Here is a 21271-nt window from a genome sequence, read left to right on the forward strand (position 1 = left end):
TAAGGTCAAGCATCCACAAACGTTTAGCATATAGTATGTGTGATGTCACATTTAACAAATCCACTTTGTATGTAGATTCAGAGCCTTGATTAGGAAACCAGAGGTGACAAAGAAAGTCCCTGAGATGACATGACGGAAAAACATTGAGAAGAAATGAGCAGCATGAATAACTAAGCAGTTTTAGACATACATTTTTTCAGCTTGGACTCATCATGGACATTGTCCACTTGATAAGTCTCCTCTCTCTCTCTCTCTCTCTCTCTCTCTCTGTCTCTCTGTCTCTCTGTCTCTCCCCCATCTCTTCTCTCACAATCTTTGAAATATATCTTACAATAGAAATGAACCATAGATCCACTGTCTGCACCTACGCTTTGCCTTTGTTTGTAGGAATTTATTAGATCTAATTCTGATTCTTTGCCCTAAAATAAGATCTTGGCAGGCGCTTGGTATTTTTATTCTAGCCCAATTTGGCATGAGCTCAGAGGGCTTGCACCGCTACAATTAGAAATGTGACCAAATCAATGGAATATCAGCTTATATCTGTCAAAATAGCATGATTGTTGTTTGTCTATTCAAGAAGAGTTGTTTATACAGAATAACACTAGGTACACCTATGGCGGAGCCACCACTGGGATTGTAGTATATAGTTTTACAGTGAAATGGCAAATGTACCACATAAACAGAATTTCTCATTAAACAAAGACACTTCCATTTCCACATCTTCACCAACTTCGTCAACTCACATCCATTGCAGCATGACCCTGTTCATCCTGCTGAGTTTTATAATGCTAATGTGATTTATTTTTTTGTCCAGTGCACTGAAATCAGTGTGAATCACACATTTATACTTGTTAGATATTACAAACTATATTTAAAATGATGCTCATTACAACAACATTTGAAACCAGAATCAATACAAATACACAGTGGACATGCGTATGATTAAATCATAATGTACTGTGAATAGAACAGGTGAGGATAGGATGGAAAGTTGCTTATGTGTAGCTTCTTGTTGAGTTTAGATGCAGGGTGTTTCTATAATGTCTCCCATAGTGTGAAGACATGTCTTCCAGTGAAATTTTGCCATGTCTGAAACACTATTTATTAGCTTTCTAGGGCAGCCTGATGCATATGGCTATTAGTGTCTAAGCCTTCATCCTCAGATGGCATACTTTAGGCTACAGATGATTGCTATAGGTGGTAATGCAGCGTGGCTGAAGTGTAAGGTGTGAGGCTGAGGTGTAATTGTGTGTTGTGGTGTTTACTGTTGCATTAAGTCATACTGGCAGCTTGCTTTCGGTGTTGGCCAATGACCGGTAAGTATCCAAAATCAGACTTGTGTGTTCATACTGATGCCTTATACACTTTGTTGGGGAAGATCTGATTAATTTCAATGCAAAGGGAATTGATACGCTATAGTGACTGATTTGAGGGAAAAATTTATGTCAGGTTTATAAAATCTTTTTGTAAAGAAAAAATGTATTTATTTATTTGTTTGTTTGTTTAATAGATAGATAGATAGATAGATAGATAGATAGATAGATAGATAGATAGATAGATAGATAGATAGATTTATATACTATGTTGAATTTTTTATTTATTCATTTTATAATTTAATTTATGTATTTGCAAAACAATTTTATGGCCCCCTTTTTTAGAATTTAGATAGATAGATAGATAGATAGATAGATAGATAGATAGATAGATAGATAGATAGATAGATAGATAGATAGATAGATAGATAGATAGATAGATAGATAGATAGATAGATAGATAGATAGATAGATAGATAGATAGATAGGTTTGCTTTTTTACTTTTTAATTGCTGCAGTCTGCACAGACTTACTTAAATTTTATCTGTATTGTATTGTAGCTAAATTTTCATCCGGAATTCTAATGTGTTTGTGAGAGAAAAACGTTGCACTTACTCCCATTGCTATTATTAGGCTGAGTGTTGTAAGAATGCATGTGTGTCCTGCAGAGTTGCAGTACGTTGCTGATAGCAGATTATCGTTAAAAAGGTTGAAATGCATTTAATTACACTACCAGATAAATGTAATGTTTTTTATTGTTCAGTAAAAAGAACACATTGCGTCTTTGGAATGACTCTCTAGGGGACACTAGGGGTAGACCAATCAGTGGGCCAGGGTGTCCAGGACAAGTAGATTTCATGTCTTTGTTTTGTTGGTTTGTTTGTGGGTTTGTTTAACAGGCAGAAAACAACAACAAAAACCTATTCTTTATTGACTCTTGCAAAACAGTTTCATTTGCTGAGTAGCTATGTTTAAACTTAATGTTCTTTTCAGTAAAAACAAAATAAGTACTGTAGCCCTGACTGTAGAACTGAGTGTGCTAGTTGGATTAATTAGCTTATATGTGTTGCCTCACAATATTATACATGAACTTTCTGAGATTTTGTTGAGATCATAAACAAACTAGCCTGTAATACGCTATTACATGATATTGTATTGTATATAGCTATGTATTGGTGTAGTCAATTTTTATGCAACCAAAACAAAGGACTGGATGGCACAATGGAATGATTTGTGGAAATTTGATCAAACTGATTTGTCCACCGTTGGGTATTGTGGTTTAGTGGTTAGTATGTTTGCCTCGCACCTCTGGGGTTAGGTTTGATCTCTGCCTTTTTATGCTGCTTGTGTTTGTATGTTCTCCCCATTCTTTGGGGGTTTTCACTGAGTACTCCAGTTTCTGCCCAAATCTAAAGACATCTGTGGTAACCAGGGTGTCTATGGGTTGACAAATCCATCCATCCATCCATCCAACAGTTTATCCTACACAGGGTTCCATAGGAACCTGGAGTCTATCCCAGAGGACTTGGGGCACAAGCAGGGATGAGCTGGTGTGTAGGATAAACAGTTGGATGGATAGATTTGTCCACACCTAGACACCCTGGTCAACAGGTCCAACACTGATGTCCTCTTATTAAGTCTCTGCAAGATCTGTGTAGTGTTAATCAACTCCAAACACAATTACAGTATTTTCAGTTTGGAATTTTTTTTTTGCTCAGAGATGAGATGGTGTTTTAGGTTTGTATCTACATTAGTATTACACAAATATAAATAAATGTTCTTATGCGCCGTATTACTTTACTCATGGTGTGTGATGAAGTTGCCTTTTTTTTCTTTTTTTTTTCAAATAGATCCACTGAATCAATTTTCAAAAGTGGAGGGCTCTTTTGGGAACCCAGACCTCTGTAGCCTCTGCACTTAGGGAAATTAGGGACTGAGGGAGTAGGATAAGTGAATGAGGAGGACTGTTCTGTATGGGTTCTGACTTCAGGGAGACCGAGAAATGCATGAAGGAGAGTGAGGGGAGGACTTGATGAGAAATTGAGGGAGAAAGAGAAAAAGACGGGAGATGGATGAGGACACGGGGGACATTATCCGCAGGGGGAGGAAAAAAAAAACTGAGGGTGATTGGATAGAAGAGAGAGACGGACGTCGTACGGAGGGGAAGGGATTTAGTGTTGGAGTCTGTGTATGTATGCATGCTTGCTTGAATGTGTTTCCCAGAGAAGCACAGGTTAGAGTGGACATCCAGTCACAAGTGCTGATTTGTCACAGCACGATGGCCTCACTGAACTGGCAGAGCCACCATGGCCCAGTGAGGTGCCAGCGTCCAGCCATTAGCGCCACTCACCCCCAATTACGGCCTGATTATTCTGCCACGCTCTAATTGCCTGGGGAGATATGCTAATGCCTGTCATTTGGGATGATAAAAGATGCGCACAGGACTCGATGCATTATTTAGCCGGCTGGCTGGTGGATGAAGGATGTGGCATGCGCTTTAATTGCTGAGAGGAGAGGTTAAGCTGAACGAGCAGTTGAATTAAAAATGAGGAATTTACCATTTATTTATTTATCTCTGTGGTGTTTTACGCTCGCTGTGTCTCCCTCTCGCCAGCAGAATCTGTTGTGGGCTTGGGTGTGAAGAACAGCAAATGAGAACGGCATAAATAAAAACATTTGCAGATCCAATAAGCACTAAATAAATATGCTATGTGTGGATATGTGTTCGTGTTGCTGCGGTGTGCCTGTGTTTGAGCGTGGAGTTGTTTGAATGCAGAACCTTTGTGGCTGGTGGAAAAACAGTACCTCTGTGTGACGCCGCTTCAATTTCATTATCCACATGTTTGCATGAAAGGCTTCATTTAAATCCAGACGTTTCACTAGAATACAAATGGTTCTGCCAGTTTCAGCCTCTGGTGCACTATTGGCAGTGTGGTTGTGTGTACTGTAAAAAATAAAAAGCAGCTCAATGGAGAGTTGTCATGTGGTTGTACACAGAACCTGTTCGCTGTAATCATTCACATTTACATTTTACTCATTTGGCTTTTATTGCCAGCAAACTACAAAGCAGTTGAGGGGTTAAGGACCTTGCACAAGAGCTCAACAGTGGCAACTTGGCAATGCTGGGATTTGCACTCCTGACCTTCTAAACAAGTAGCTCAAATCCTTAACCACCAAGCCACCACTGCCTGTGATGCATATCCTTAAGCTGAGCACCCAACATGAGCTTGGCAGCTTCTCAGCTATCAAAAGAAATTGGACTGAACTTCATGATAATCCCTTTGTTGAGGGACAAGCAGTGCAAGAGTTTGACATCCTTTAGATGTCAGAAAGTAAAATAGCCCCAGATATGGTTAAAAAAAAAACTTGGCCCTCTTACCTTGCCGTTATTGTGAAATACTTTCTTCTCCTTGTGGGATACGTACCTTCTTTAAGGTCTTTGCAGATTTGTCTGTGCTCCCTTAAAATAATTGTAAAGGTTTTATTTGTTTTTGGTTGGTCGGTTGGTTCAATTCACCATTTCCCATTGACTTTCTCTGAGACACAAGTAACTAGCCTCTCCATCTTTTAAAAATGCTGCACCACAGATTGCATCAAGTGCTAACTGCCCTCTTCCACATACAGGAGATCAGAGATCCTCACAATTGACTTGACAGGAAAACAAGTGACACCATCCCTTCCACCCTGACAGCTCAGCCAATAATAGGAGTCTCTTGGACATTTTGGCCACGGATGGCTGTGGCATCATCATGGACTGGAACATCTCCCAATGAAAGGACAAAACATTATTCTGTTGCACCATTTGGGAGCGTGGGAGACATATAAAGTGTACTGACATGAGAAGAAAATCTTCAAGCACCAGACTTTGCTGATCTTTGTGGATAGCCAGAATAGAAGCCACTCACTGAGCTGAAACAATGAGCGTGAACATCTCTGGATGTCCTCCATACAGTCCACATTTATGAATGTGCGGCTAAAAATCTGCTCAGATACTGAAGAGAGTTGGTTCTCTGGGGACCATACAGACTTGTATGGCTTGTCTCTGGCATCTTAGTTTGATACTGAGTTTTTAGCAGCACCAAGGCACAAACTACACAACTTAATAGAATAACCATAGAACTTAAAAGGCTCTATTTTCTGGTTTAAGGCAAGCGAGGCATCTTCGTAAATTCATGAGCATAATGTCAACCTTTTGGATGTGGTAGCACATTTAACGTACTTGCCAAAGCAGAGTTATTTAAAACCCTCACACACTCATGTGTATTTTAGCTTTGCCTATCTCCATTAGCCAGCTTGCTTGAGAGATGAAATGTTGGTCTGGATGAGACTTCATTCTTCCGGTCTGTGTTTCAGGCTTAATTGTATCTTTTGAAGGGTATTTCTGTGTGAGCACTACATGGGGGATTCCATTAGCTAGTTTATTCCTGCTGCTTGCCATTCAGAATGATTTGCATGGCATTTCAGCTGGATTTGTGTGGACTATATAGTTTAGGATGAAAAAAAAAGAATGAGAACATCAATGTTTTAAAGGCTTACTCTTAGCACACTGCAGAGGGAAGTAGATCTAATTTGCTGTTGGATTATGTGCTTGGGACAAAATTGAGAGTCCGTGTGCCAGCGTTTGGTCATAAACGGTCTCCTTCGATAAGGATTTCACTACATCAAGTGCCTTTGTATCACCAGGTTTAATAAATAGTGAACCAGGCTGGTCCTCCAAAGACAGACTTTTGTCCTCTCTCTTTTATTTGTCCTTTCTCTAAATTGTCCTTTAACACCAGAGCTATCAAGTGAAACCTCTGGATGAAGGTGTAAGACCAGGAGCCATGTCCCAATGGCTCTATATCCATCTCCATGCTCCGAGGTCCCAGTAGGTGCTGGTGGGGCACAAATGAGATTTACCCTGGAGGGTGAGAGGAGCAGGGTGCCATCACCCCATACAGCAGTGCTAATGAGAGGAGACAGCGCCAGCTCACTGTGTTTATTCCTGACCTTCTCTGTTTGTTGGATGGAGTGTGAAATCCACTCCCCTTGTGCTAGGGTCGTGCCAGATTTGGCAAGGTTTTGACTTCCGTATAATGCCCCCAGGCAGCCTGGACCATATTGTATAGACACTGCAATGGCACAAGCAGTTGTGGAGAGAGTACAGAGTACGCTGACGTCTACAGTAAATACTAGTGAAAATCATGATCAAGAAAATAACTCGTGTCATCTAGTAAAAAAACTACTTGAGTAATTCATTACAATTGAATTCGATTTTAACAATGGACAATGTCGCAAAGCAGTGTTACAGCAATACGTAATATAAAAATAAATAATGAAAAAATTAAATTTATAATTACCCCCAGTGAGCATTTCAGAGGCAACGGTGGCGAGGAAAAGCTTCCTGAGACAATATGAGGAGGAACCAGACTCCAAAGTAAACTCATCCTCATCTGGGTGACTCCAGATCTTAAAATAAATTCTTTTCTCAAAACTGTTCACAATATAGTAGAGTAAATGCTTTACTTTTTTTTTTCATATGACTACAGTTGACAAAACTAATCCCAAAATGTTGGACTTTTGAACAAGTATGTAACCAATGAGCCAAACTATAAGTGAATGACAGTATATAAAGAACGGTAATGTTAGCTGACTAGTTAACTTAACTAAACACTGTTGTAGATTCAGTGGCTTGCTTGTTTTGTTAGCTAACCATCTAGGTCACTTAGGTTAAGTTTTATAATTGTTCTAGCTACAACTACGGCTAAATAACTAACCAACAGAGTAATGCTGAAGTGAAATATTAAGTTTTTGACTAGCTAAGGTCTTACTCGCATGTGTTTCTGTAAGGTTGGATGCTGAGCTGTGAAATGACTATATCGCCACGGGTTTTCACTTAATTTGCAAGTCATTATCACTCTGTTTCATTTGAAGCATTTAAAACTGAAGATACCTGTAAAATTGGCTCAGGGGTGCTCATCTGTCTCTGCTCTCTCAGACATCGCTACTGCTGACTAAGCATTGCCTGAAGTGTAACCTTTCGGTGGAAAACTGCTTCATTTTGACATATTGTCCTTTAATTGGCTTACGGTTTTCAGGGGTTAACTGAATTAACTCTGTACATGTAGTTAGCCTCAATCCCTCACCTGCTAACCTGAGAAGAAATGTAGACCCTATTTCAGTACTTTACCTCTGTAGAGCAGAGTTTGTTTTCAGTTTAATATCTACATCATTTGAAAGTCTGTGGATGCCAATTTCAATGATGGTGTCGGTTGTCTACGTATTGTAGTGTTGTGTGTTTCCGCGAGTGGACCACAAGCCACTGAACGGTCCGGCTCCTCCCTGTCTAGACTGTTTGACCAGAGTGATAGTTCTCCGTACTTTCTTTTTTTTCCTCCCAGCGATTCTCATTAATTCACATCTGGGCGCACTCCGAGTGCCTGCCGGTGGGGCTTTTGTGTGAAGCAAATCTCATTCCTCTCAAAATTACAGTGTAGCATTTCCCCCGCTTATTGAAATGCTTTTAGCCGTGTGTGTCTGTGCACGGCTGTTGAGACATTCCCCGATGCATTGCTTGCTCTTGAGTGGCAGCTTTTCCTGACAGCAATAAATAGAAGGGGGGGTCATCAGTAACATAGGGGTGTCCTGGTCCACAACTGACTGGTACCTCAAATGCTGTGTGAAAATATGCAGGTTATTATATAGAGGTCTGGGTATTTCAAAGTAAGGGGCTATTATCACCTCAATATTTTTCTTATTATGACAATTACATGCTTCAGGAGCGAATTAAGTGATACAAGATGCCAACTGGGAGTAGTTGACAGCTATTTGGAGACTCAGAGCACAGAGCAATTTGCAGCAGAGCGGCAAACAAATTGGATTTGGGCCACGTTGGAAAAGGACCCAACTCCTTGAATATTTGGACCGGCTTGCCGCTCACTTCCACTAACACCTTTTTATGTAATTGCCGCCTTTGACAAATATTACCTTCCATTTGTGAATCATCTGCCAATAGTGAACCGTGCAGCTGTTCTGCATACAACTGGAAAAGACGGCTGTCGATTCCATGCTGAACCAGAAAAATGTGCCAACAGTGCCTCATTCTTACGTTTCGTTAAGATTGCTAAGGTTGCCTTTGTGGAGCATAAGGAAACCTAGAGTTTCAGTCTCGTTTTTTTAACGTTGCTGTTGCCATGTGCAAGATGAAATTTCCAGCTTTGTTGCACTGTATAAATGTTACTAGGATGCATATGATAAACTAGACATTGATCCTTATTAAACTGCTGATTCCACGTGACTTGACAGTCCCCACTGCGGTCCTCAAAATGTCCAGATATGTATTCTCATTGCATCAGCTTTTCAGTACCAGTCGTGAAATGATCTTTTTTTTTTTATTTGCGCTCTTCCAGGACCTGTCAGGCTCCATCGATGATTTGCCCATGGGAACTGAAGCTCCTCTCAACTCAGCCATCAGTGTCTCTGGTCCCTCCAACAGTCAGGGAGACCAGAGCAACCAGACTCAATCCCCCTTCTCACCACACACCTCTCCTCGTGTCTCCAGCATGCGACCTGGACCCTCGCCTCCACCCATAGCCTCGCCCAGTCCCGCCGGCTCCAACCAGATCTCCCCCACCAACGGCCCAGGTATGCTCACATCCCTTCTGCTTTCGCACTTTCAATGAGTTGGAGTTTTTTCTTTATTCTTTTGTAGCTCTGTCCATTATGTTAATAAAAGTACTTCAAATTGCTGAAATTCATCTCTCATCTCTACATTTCGGGGTAACACCTAAAGTGTCATTGTAAATAGTTGTGATTCCTCTTACTAGGCCAGTAAGATGAGCCGTGTCCGGGACAGCAAGCATTTAAAGCCCCATGTTAAACAAATCCTGATCACTTTTAGTGCTTAGATGTAAGGAATTTGATATATAAGACAAAAAATGAAATTTTTTTTAGAATTTTGGATAAAAGTCAATCTTTAACATGTCTACTTTTAAACTTTAGCAATGAAATTTTCATAGCCACGCATTAATATGAATATTTCACAACTTTTTCATCTCACAACCACTACATTATCTGAAATTTTAACAAGACGTAAGCTCTGCCCACTCGACATGTTCACGTCATATGTCCATGTTTCCTGCTGTAAATATCAAATCATGTGTCATTATGCTATATGTGAGCAACTCTTAAACGACACTTTCAAGGTCAGTTTTATTTTTTTAGAACTTCAAATCTCACTTTCTAAATCCTTTTACTGATATAAGAAAAGTTTTACTGAACAATGGCATAAAGATATTTTTATAAGCGTGTAGTGTTTTTTTTAAAACAATAACTCGATGATATTCTAACAAACAGTTCCGTAGACGTTTTTGTTCGAAGACTGTGGTCACAGTTGAATGTGATTGAAAGATTTGTTTTTATAACGTATGCAAAATGCATCTGTAATTAGATTAAGCCTAATTAAGCTAAAATCAAGCAATTAAGCAAATCTTGGTATAAGTTTTCCTCTGACAAATATACTAGTAAGGCGATCCATTGGCAAAGATTACGTGATATCTACTGTTTTGTTTTTTTAATACACACCTGTGTTGTGCCATGATGTACACTTCTCTAATACAAAAAGTTCTTGTCTAAGGCTCTAAGTCTGAAATAGTTCAGGAAAAGGGCTAAGTTTACAGTTTTCTGATAGCTGCACTAGTTATGTCATTTGTGTTTGTCAGGATTTCTTCCTTCGCATGTTCTTAAGGGGAATCCTGGCGGAATTGTCACTCCTAGCTGATGATGGCCATATGTTGCTCTTTTATTTAAAACAGATATGTGATTAAATAAAACCAGCAGATTCGCGGGCATTGTCTGCGTCTTTACCCTCAGCGGAACAGACGAGCGAATATCGAAATTGCCAACTTAATGAATTTTCGTCAGGCGTCGGACACGAGCGGGTGACACTTAAATATGAGACGCAGACGCAGGCTCGTCTGCTGCCTCAGCCTCCCTGATGGAGTTTGACCAATGCGGGCTGTCAATCATTCTGTCAAGGCGGGACCAATGCATGAGTGAGCTCCTGAAGCCTGCGCGTGAATGGCAGATGCTGCGTGCATGGCCCGTGATTGACGCTAATGAAAAGCAGACAGCGTCTTCTGACGTGAACAGCAGGCATTGTATGGAGTCGAAACCTTCAGTGAAATATAGATGCAGTATGACAAGGGAGGAAAATGGAGCAAACAGGATTGACTGGTGACAACATCTTTTTGAGGTATGTCTATAAGGAACAAGGGAGAATCGCGGTGTGAGGCATCGGTGATATGCAGAAGTGAATTTAAAACACATTAGATCATCTTATAATAAGCTTGTTAAGGAGTCTGATTAGTGCTTGAAGATATTCGCTATGTTCTGTTAAGACTCAGTGGCTGTACATTTACGATTGAAAGGTTATGAGTTCATGTCTCTGAGTTCATATGTCTCATGGCTTTCTTTTAAAAAGAAGAATCCCTCTGTAGAGCCCTCTGCTGTCTCTGAGATGAATTACAGTAGCAAAAAGTGATCTTTAATTCTTCCACTTTTTCTTCTTCCTGACTACCTGACTCCAGTTCCTCTGCTGAAACTATGCGTATGTTGTTTAGGGTGTTACTTTTCAGGCAACAGTAGCTCATGTGTGCTCGAGAAAATCGCCACTAGATGCTGTCACAGGCTACTTTACTTATTTGTTGAATTGTCATTGTTGTTTTACATGAAGGTGGAAGATTTTCTAAAGACTAGAAATAACTTCTAACTTATTTATTATTATTATTATTATTATTACAATGATGATGAGTGATTGTATATTGGGAACAATAGTGATTAGTGATTGTATTTTGGGAACAACAGTGATTAGTGATTGTATATTGGGAACAGTGCTGATTAATCATTGTATACTGGGAACAATGGTGATTAGTGATTGTGTATCGGGAACGATGGTGATTAGTGATTGTCTATTGGGAACAACAGTGATTAGTGATTGTATATTGGGAACAGTGCTGATTAATCATTGTATACTGGGAACAATGGTGATTAGTGATTGTGTATCAGGAACGATGGTGATTAGTGATTGTATATTGGCAACATTGGTGATTAGTTATTGTATATTGGGAACAATAGTGATTAGTGATTGTATTTTGGGAACAACAGTGATTAGTGATTGTATATTGGGAACAGTGCTGATTAATCATTGTATATTGGGAACAATGGTGATTAGTGATTGTGTATCAGGAACGATGGTGATTAGTGATTGTATATTGGCAACATTGGTGATTAGTTATTGTATATTGGGAACAATAGTGATTAGTGATTGTATTTTGGGAACAACAGTGATTAGTGATTGTATTTTGGGAACAACAGTGATTAGTGATTGTATATTGGGAACAGTGCTGATTAATCATTGTATACTGGGAACAATGGTGATTAGTGATTGTGTATCGGGAACGATGGTGATTAGTGATTGTCTATTGGGAACAATGGTGATTAGTGATTGTCTATTGGGAACAATGGTGATTAGTGATTGTCTATTGGGAACAATGGTGATTAGTGATTGTGTATCGGGAACGATGGTGATTAGTGATTGTATATTGGCAACATTGGTGATTAGTTATTGTATATTGGGAACAATAGTGATTAGTGATTGTATTTTGGGAACAATGGTGATTGGTGGTTGTCTATTGGGAACAATGGTGATTAGTGATTGTATATTGGGAACAGTGCTGATTAATCATTGTATATTGGGAACAATGGTGATTAGTGATTGTGTATCGGGAACGATGGTGATTAGTGATTGTATATTGGCAACATTGGTGATTAGTTATTGTATATTGGGAACAATAGTGATTAGTGATTGTATTTTGGGAACAACAGTGATTAGTGATTGTATATTGGGAACAGTGCTGATTAATCATTGTATATTGGGAACAATGGTGATTAGTGATTGTGTATCGGGAACGATGGTGATTAGTGATTGTATATTGGCAACATTGGTGATTAGTTATTGTATATTGGGAACAATAGTGATTAGTGATTGTATTTTGAGAACAACAGTGATTAGTGATTGTATATTGGGAACAGTGCTGATTAATCATTGTATATTGGGAACAATGGTGATTAGTGATTGTGTATCGGGAACAATGGTGATTAGTGATTGTATATTGGCAACATTGGTGATTAGTTATTGTATATTGGGAACAATAGCGATTAGTGATTGTATATTGGGAACAATGGTGATTAGTGATTGTATATTGGGAACAATGGTGATTAGTGATTGTCTATTGGGAACAATGGTGATTAGTGATTGTCTATTGGGAACAATGGTGATTTGTGATTGTGTATCGGGAACAATGGTGATTAGTGATTGTGTATCGGGAACAGTGGTGATTAGTGATTGCGTTTCGGGAACGATGGTGATTCATGATTGTCTATTGGGAACAATGGTGATTAGTGATTGTCTATTGGGAACAATGGTGATTAGTGATTGTCTATTGGGAACAATGGTGATTTGTGATTGTGTATCGGGAACAATGGTGATTAGTGATTGTGTATCGGGAACAGTGGTGATTAGTGATTGTGTTTCGGGAACGATGGTGATTCGTGATTGTATATTGGGAACAATAGTGATTAGTGATTGTCTATTGGGAACAATGGTGATTAGTGATTGTCTATTGGAAACAATGGTGATTTGTGATTGTGTATCGGGAACAATGGTGATTAGTGATTGTGTATCGGGAACAGTGGTGATTAGTGATTGCGTTTCGGGAACGATGGTGATTCATGATTGTCTATTGGGAACAATGGTGATTAGTGATTGTCTATTGGGAACAATGGTGATTAGTGATTGTCTATTGGGAACAATGGTGATTTGTGATTGTGTATCGGGAACAATGGTGATTAGTGATTGTGTATCGGGAACAGTGGTGATTAGTGATTGTGTTTCGGGAACGATGGTGATTCATGATTGTCTATTGGGAACAATGGTGATTTGTGATTGTCTATTGGGAACAATGGTGATTTGTGATTGTCTATTTGGAACAATGGTGATTAGTGATTGTCTATTGGGAACAATGGTGATTTGTGATTGTGTATCGGGAACAATGGTGATTAGTGATTGTGTATCGGGAACGATGGTGATTCGTGATTGTATATTGGGAACAATAGTGATTAGTGATTGTCTATTGGGAACAGTGGTGATTAGTGATTGTCTATTGGGAACAATGGTGATTAGTGATTGTCTATTGGGAACAATGGTGATTTGTGATTGTCTATTGGGAAAAATGGTGATTAGTGATTGTGTATTGGGAACAATGGTGATTAGTGACTGTGTATCGGGAACGATGGTGATTCGTGATTGTATATTGGCAACATTGGTGATTAGTGATTGTATACTGGGAACAATGGTGTTAAGTGATTGTACACTGATTGGTTGTTGGCAACAATGCCTGACAGGAACACTGTCTTTGCAAACAGTGGTGTTCAATGATTGGTTATTGGGCTCAGTCGTGATCAGTGATTGGTTGTTCGGAACGTAGGACTCAAGAACAGCTCTTCATCTCTTCACACACTGGTGGTGAGTCACATGAACCTGCTTTTTCAACTCAAATAACCAGCAGCTGTGGCTTGAGCTGGAGAGCCATATTGAGTGGAGTGGTTGCTAACATCTGCTGACAAAGACAGAGGTTGTTGCTACTCTCTAAGCTGGCAGCTCTACTATGTACACCTCCTGTTACATAACTAACAGTGCATTCTTTCCAGGTTAGACTATTTTGTAAATTGTGACTGAAATTCTAATCGGTACAAACAATACTTTAGCGTTTGTCAGGCTGAAAGGTGAATTCCGCAGCACATTTTATTATGCAGTCAATACTAGAAAATGACTGTATCGTTGATTAACCTAAATGAGTTACTTCCTTCCATCATACACTTCCTTCCATTATACACTTCCTTCCATTATACACGCTGGAGATGTTTCACTCTTTAAGTGACTTTAGGTTTGTTTACCACATTTTCCCAAGTACTAATTAATCAACAATGATGTGAATACTTATTACAGGTCAAAAGCTTATAATTACCAAAACGTTTTACATGACATGAATCTACAAAAATATCTCCTATATTTTTAAAACAGATCTAGATTTTTAAATCACTAACTGCACCTTTAGTAATGTCCCCAAAGGTATTAGAACTCTCAGGTTCAAGTCCACAAGGCTGTGCAGTGAAGTGGCACGAGCGTGAATAAGAGTGTCTCAGGAAGAAATTCTCACTTTAGTGTTCAGCTTGTCCGACTGTGACCGCCTCTACACCCCCCTGCCCCTTCCAGCACCGCCTCGTCCACCATGGTGTCCACACGACAGACAGTCTCACAGGACATCTGTCATTCTTTCCTATTCACAAGGGATCGGTACCAGCACCTTCAGACTTTCCTGTCTTGTCTCTAACTCTGTTGACCTCTGACCTTTCATTCCAGTCAGCTAGACTGTATCGTGATTTTGTTCTAGGCTCACACTGTTATTAAATTCTCTAACTGTGTTTTAGTTTCCATGTGAGATATTACAAAGAAAACTTAACTACTCATCTCTGTCCTCTGTTTGAGCTGAAGATATGAAGGGCTTGGATGATTTTCAGTCTCAGTGAAGCAAATACAATATGCCAGAACATTATCCAGACTCGGATTCTTCACAAGCCGCGAAGCGCCGGGCAAATTGATTTTTCCTGTCGTGCCAGATTTGTGACAGTCAGGCAGAAATCACATTGCTCAGCCCAAATGTTTCTAAAGCAATTGAGAAAGCCTGTGCAGTTTCTGGCTTTGGGACCATGAGCTGCATTAGTGGTAGAATCATACACACACACACACACCATGCTGTCAGGAGTTGAGGGTAAAATGAGAATCCATCCGTCACCCCAAATCTGCTCAGGGAGGTAAAAACTGCTGTGACATTCATGAGCACATCTCACTCTGCACTATTACAAATGGGCTTTTCTTCGTGGAATTTGTTATACGGTGAAGGTGGAATCAGAGCTTTTTGTAATATTTGGCAAAGTTCTCCTCACATTTTGGCAACTATCAATAAAATCTGTTCAAAGGAGAAACTCCGGTCTGTGTGACACCCCACGGCTCTGTAAACTGAGAAGTCCGGACCACAAACATCCAGTCAAACAGAACAAAAGGCAATGCTGCATACTTGTCAGTCTTGCCACGTGTTAATTTAGAGATTCATCTCTATTTACTTCTCCTCTTAGTCTGCTTTCACATATATAGCAGTTATTCTGTTAGAAGCATTGTGCAAGCAAATGTGTCTCAGTCCAGTTCCAAGAGAACTCGAAAGGAGTGAGAAAATAACTTGACCCCAAGCACATGAGGCAACATGGGCTTCACTCAGCTTCTTATTTTATTTTATTATTATTAATAATTTTATTATTTTATTTTATTTTATTTTATTTTAAAATGAATCAATTAATTTGTTTATTTTCTTTTTCTCTCTTTTGTATTATTATTATTATTATTATTATTATTATTATTATTATTATTATTATTATTATGCTAAACAAGCCACAAGGAGCAAAATAAGCCAAAGTTCAAAGCTGTAGTACTGACAAAAAATAAACACAGGATTCATGTTAAAGTTGTTTATTTATAAAATGATCTGATCAATTATGCAAATTCATGATAGAAATTTTGCATTTATAAATGTAGCCCAAAGGAGCAAGCTAGCTCCAACAGCAAGGAAAAACTCCCTGAGACGATATAAGGAAGAAATGAAATGAACCAAACTCTGAACTAAACCCATCCTCATCTGGGTGACACTAAATAGAGTGATCATAAATCATTTCCCTTCTATAACTGTGTACTACATGGTCAAAAATTATATACCAGGAAATTCATCCTAGTTTCAACATGAAGTCTGTTTTGCTGAGGTTCACTGATGGAAACGGTTTCAGTTGCAGTCCTCACAGCAAATGTAGTCCTAAACCATCGTAGCACATCTGATCATATCAACTGAATTCAAAAGCCATCTTCATGGCTTCTAAGCGGTACCATCCCCAGTAATCTCATGTATCTCTAGGCTGTCCATGTGGGTTCATCCACAGCTGCAGCGAGCAGTTTCCAAGTGATGAAATGGGGCATCAGGATGGATCACGCAGGTTTAATAAAGTGCAGTGTGAAACCAGATCAAATAGCAAACATATCAAAAGTCTCAATTTTAGGTGTAGGAGCGCTCTCAAACCAGAATCCAGACTTTTTAGCCTAGAAATGTGTGGAAACACTGAAAAGAAAGTCTGCTTTTGTTCTGATTTTAAGCTACAAACGCTGACTTGCACCAAAATTGTGGAATTATTACTAACGTGCAATTATTTCCTCAGCCGCTGATTAAAACAGTAGTAGCCGAATCTGTGATGGTTCTCTCATTGTAAGTATTTATACATAAGCATCGATCTGAATTTAATGACCTGATCATACCACCAATACAAACACACATTTCTCCACTCTAGGGATACACTGATAATGTTAACCAGTGCAACTAATACAGACTGTGTAAGGTGTTAAAAGAGATAAAACTGCATTGGATTTCTGTCTGTATTTGCAGTAATGCACATCTATGTGTGCAGACAGTGGAAAGTGCTGATTCCATGCAGAAGAACACTTCTAATCCATTCCCTAAGTAAAGAAATTTCACTGCTTGGAGCTTAACTGATGTTAATTAGGCTTTAGCATTGACCTTCTGTCTGACGCTCATTAACCTGTCCTCCATGGTGCCACTTCCTCTTAGAATTGACCACTAGTCAGTTTCATGCACAGATTCTTTGAAAGATAAACACCCTCTTGTGGGTACAAGAGAAAGTCGTGTAAAGCAGAAAAGAAGTAGAGAAGAACGAAAAGTTGTTCTTAACGTTGGACAAGATTTACGAACTACTTTTCCCATTTCATTTTTGTCACGCCCGTATTCTTTCTTTGAATTTGAATATAGAATGGTGCGTTCTGTATACACTTGTGTGTACTGTGGCATGTCCATTGTGTTTGGAGTGGATACACTCGCTTTAGAACACCTCTAATTGACAGCGACTGAAGCGCAGCCTCTAATGAAAGCCCTGCACTTGAGCTGCCATTGAAAACCAAAAAACGCCCGGCCCTCTCCATTTTTTATTCCTCTTCTCCAAGGTCCATCAAGGTCCATTTGACATGACTGTAGGCACCCCCTCCTCGCGTTCTCCTGCCGTCTGCCTGTCCTTCTTTCTTATTTCCCTTTAAAGATGTGATTTAGGCATACTTATGAGGGCACTTTCAGAGTAAGCTGTTTATCTGCTTCTTGCTTGAAGTGCTTCCAGGGCTTTAGAGCACACAAAGGTCAGCATGTGAGAGTCTAAGTGAGTGCGGCGTTTTGCCTCCATCAGCTTACCGGCCTCTGGCATACAACTAGCAGGTTGGGTTAGCGTTTTTATCAGCTGAGCTTTGGTGAGCTGAGGGTATTATGGTAATAGGAGCCAGGTTGAAAATTGAGAGATCTTTAGTAAGGCCATGAAGGAGTAGTGGGGTATTTTACTGCTTGTACTATTTTACTGTTCTGGAGGGATCTTCACATTTGGGAATGTAATCTAGCCAAAACTCCAACTTATAGGATAAAAATGGAGCACTTCCTCAGTGTTGTTACCCAGGTTTCCTCTCAATTTGGTCGTTTGCCATTTCCCACTCCACCCAATAGCTATAGTTTCCCCCCATCTCATGACAGCCACCAGTTGGGGATGGTAAAACTAACATGGTTCCACTAATGCATACAAAATGCTGAAAATACAGCATCACTGGGCTGTGTGACTAAACAGTGCTGTCTACCCTCTTCTGCATACATAAGCCCACAGACAGCCATGATTGACAAGGGAAAGAGGTCCCTCCCACCCTAAAAAATCACAGCAGACTCTCAGCCATGATGGTTGTGGCATCGTCTAGATTTCAAGTACCACTCAGGAGCCCTAAAGTTTATTTGGGAAGTTTGCTATCTAATGCAGAGTTTCTCGCATATTATTTTCTTAAAATTAGTGTAGTCACTCTTTACATTCTGCCCAGTAAAACCTCCAAAAGCTTTTCTTTCTATTTATCCCCCATTTCAGTCATTTTTAGAAGGCAGTCCCATCATTTTCTTCAATCACTCATTTAACATTCTATATTACACCCTGCTTCCTTTCAGACCTCCAAAGCCAATGCAATCACAACTGCCTGCATAGGCTCCAAAGTGAGCACTATGGCTTTTTTTTTTCCTCTAATGTAACAGCACGCTATGCCCAAGTGGCATTTCTTTTCCACAGCGATGTGCCTGGGCTCTTTTCGCTTAAACTGCACTTTCCACTTTACTTACCTTGGCCTTGTTTGGCTCGCCAGTAATGAGGTCCATGGGAGCACAGCTTGCACACTACCATACAGTTTTGCGTCCCCCGACATGCTGAGTTAACTTGCATTAGCCCCAGGTTGGAAAATCATTTACTCTTGCTCATTGGGATCTAAGATGCCATTATTGCTACATTGTGTTTATAGGTTTCCCTAAGGATTAGGCAGCATTCAGATTACTTGGGCTGATTGTGTGTGTGTGTGTGTATATGGGAAGGGTGTGTGTTTTGAGGCATGATTGAACGCATCTCTACATTTAAGGCTTTTGACCACATGCATTACTCCTCTCTCTGGACTAGCAGATTCCGACCATCATCTATCGGCATATTTCTGCTCGCCTTCTCTCTCTGTCATCTTCATTTAAAGCCTCTTTATTTTCCGTGAGCCGGAAATTGCTGTGTGCCCATCCTAAAACGGACACATACATACGACATTAAAATTGTCCAGCTTCAACAGAGGAAATACGGCCATGGGTATTCCTGCATGTCTTTGAACTGCGCCATGAATCTTGCATTTCAGCCTCTTAAAACACTTCAAAGCTGAAGAGCCGCGCTTCAAAGGCCTCGCATTGCCTCAACAATCCTCAGGAAGAATATTTAATATTATACCGGATTTAAGCACGCACATTATCTTGGAATCTATGAGCCATGTTTCTTTTACCCTTCATAGCTCCTACTATTGGGAAACTTAAAATGACTTCACTTTTTTTTTTTGTAATTATTCGCACCCACGCGACTTTTTTTGATGACCAAGATGGGAGGAAATGACTTGGTCAGGAAATTTCTAGGGGAAAAAAAAAGAATTATTTGGTGAAACTTAGTGTCTTAAGCATCTGCTTAATGTATGAATATATCCGTGAGGTAGACATAAGCCTGAGCTTTTATGGAAGGAGTCTCCAGTTTGCAGCAAATTACAATGTGCTTTGTAAAAGTCAGAGATAAAACTCCAACACAGGAAAGTCTTCAGGACAGAAAGCTGTAACATTTCACTTTTTTTTTTGTCTTAGTTCAAACTTCAAGAGAGAGAAAAAAGCAGATACTGTTGAGGAAACACGTGTTTATAGCTGCTATAACATGAATGATAACTTTCCATGACATTTGCTTAATAAATAAATAAATAAACACACAAACGGATCAAAAAATACTACTAATAATGTTTTGTTCTTTGATTAAATTGTTAGTGGGAATTTAGAATAAAACCAGGATGTGTTGTTATTGGGAAAAAAAATTCATTTATCGTTGATTATTTTCCTGCATCTGCACACCACATCATGTTTCATCTCTTATCGATTGTATACAAGAACCAAACTTTTGTCTAATACTAATTTACCACAGCCACACTACAGTAATCGTTGTTGATCTCCAGATGTAAGGATGGAGCGCTGCTAATTAAGATGCCTTTTCCATAGTGCGAGGGATGGATAAAGGAATCACTGAGAAGCCTCGTGACATTTAGACGCTCCTTTACCCCCAGCCGAGCATTCTGAGGAGACATGGCAGGCTATGAATTATTAAGCAGCTGGGTCAATAAAGACTTAGCCTCTCCTGTGGTCTTAATGTATATTGTTCTGTGCGTTTCCTGATAAAAAGATCAACAGATATTAGTTAGCACCGGGTTAGAGAAGCTGGATAAAGTAAGCTGCAGATTTTAAGTGTAATTAAGCTACATTCTGTGAGGAAAACCTTTTTATTATATGCAGAAATCTGGCATTCGAGACACAATGCTTCAATTGTGCTTTATAACTGCATACATTTGATAGAGAGGGTGTAAAAAGTTTGTACTAATGTACTAATTTTTTGTCGAAGTACTCCTTTCCTGTAGAAGGAAAAGTCTAGAAGGTGGATTGAGATCTGATCCAGAAACACCTGCCTGAGTGGACTCAAACTAAATGAGCAGGGCCGTAAGCATGTTTGTTATTCTGTGTTGTACAGCATCTAGGGAGGTTCTGCTCCACTACCAGGACTTACTGGAGTTACAATTAACAGTCGGACGTCTTACACACAAAATTTCTCTTTCACAATTGGGTACTATTTCTTTTAGATTCATTCACGTGTATATTTTTTATTTATAATAATGTGTGTAATAATATGAGAGCATTTGAAACTTGCTGCAAGAACTACCGGCTTTTTATTAGTGCTAATCAGCTGGGCTGCGTTTGTCATGCAGACCTGGAAATCAGGGTCATTGCACATACTCTATGTCAGGAACATACATCATACAGTACAGGTTTCCTCGTATCTAACATCTCAATGATGGTAGCCGATTACAGGATGTTCAGCTCATAAAGACAGCATGGTTGAGTGACAGAGTAATTCAGTCACATGGGTTGACTTTGTAGCCCAATAACATTAAAGTGCAGTAAATAGTGCACATAGTGAACAAAACTAGGCTGTAGGGAATAGACTACGCTAAGACTAGCAGTTCTATCCTCGATTTGTATTTTTAACACGTACTGTATATAACTATAGAGTAGTATATAGTTCGGTTTAAATCTGAGTAAGAAAGCTGCACAAACTATTGAGCAGCTTTATCCATATCAGGCCAGACATGTTCATTTCTGGCTATAAAAAGTGAAACTCTTAATCTTCAT

At 39.5% G+C, this 21271-nt stretch overlaps 1 protein-coding gene across 1 annotated transcript in view; it reads left to right on the forward strand.

Moving 5' to 3' along the window:
* LOC131359257 (AT-rich interactive domain-containing protein 1B-like) overlaps positions 1-21271 on the forward strand; it is a 219913-nt gene that overhangs the window by 137694 nt on the left and 60948 nt on the right. Inside the window, exon 5 of the mRNA XM_058398965.1 lies at positions 8702-8936. Coding sequence (XP_058254948.1) covers positions 8702-8936 — 235 coding nt within the window. The remainder of the gene's footprint in view (positions 1-8701; positions 8937-21271) is intronic.

This window comes from Hemibagrus wyckioides, linkage group LG09 (genome assembly GCF_019097595.1).
Source record: "Hemibagrus wyckioides isolate EC202008001 linkage group LG09, SWU_Hwy_1.0, whole genome shotgun sequence".
Lineage (NCBI taxonomy): Eukaryota > Metazoa > Chordata > Actinopteri > Siluriformes > Bagridae > Hemibagrus > Hemibagrus wyckioides.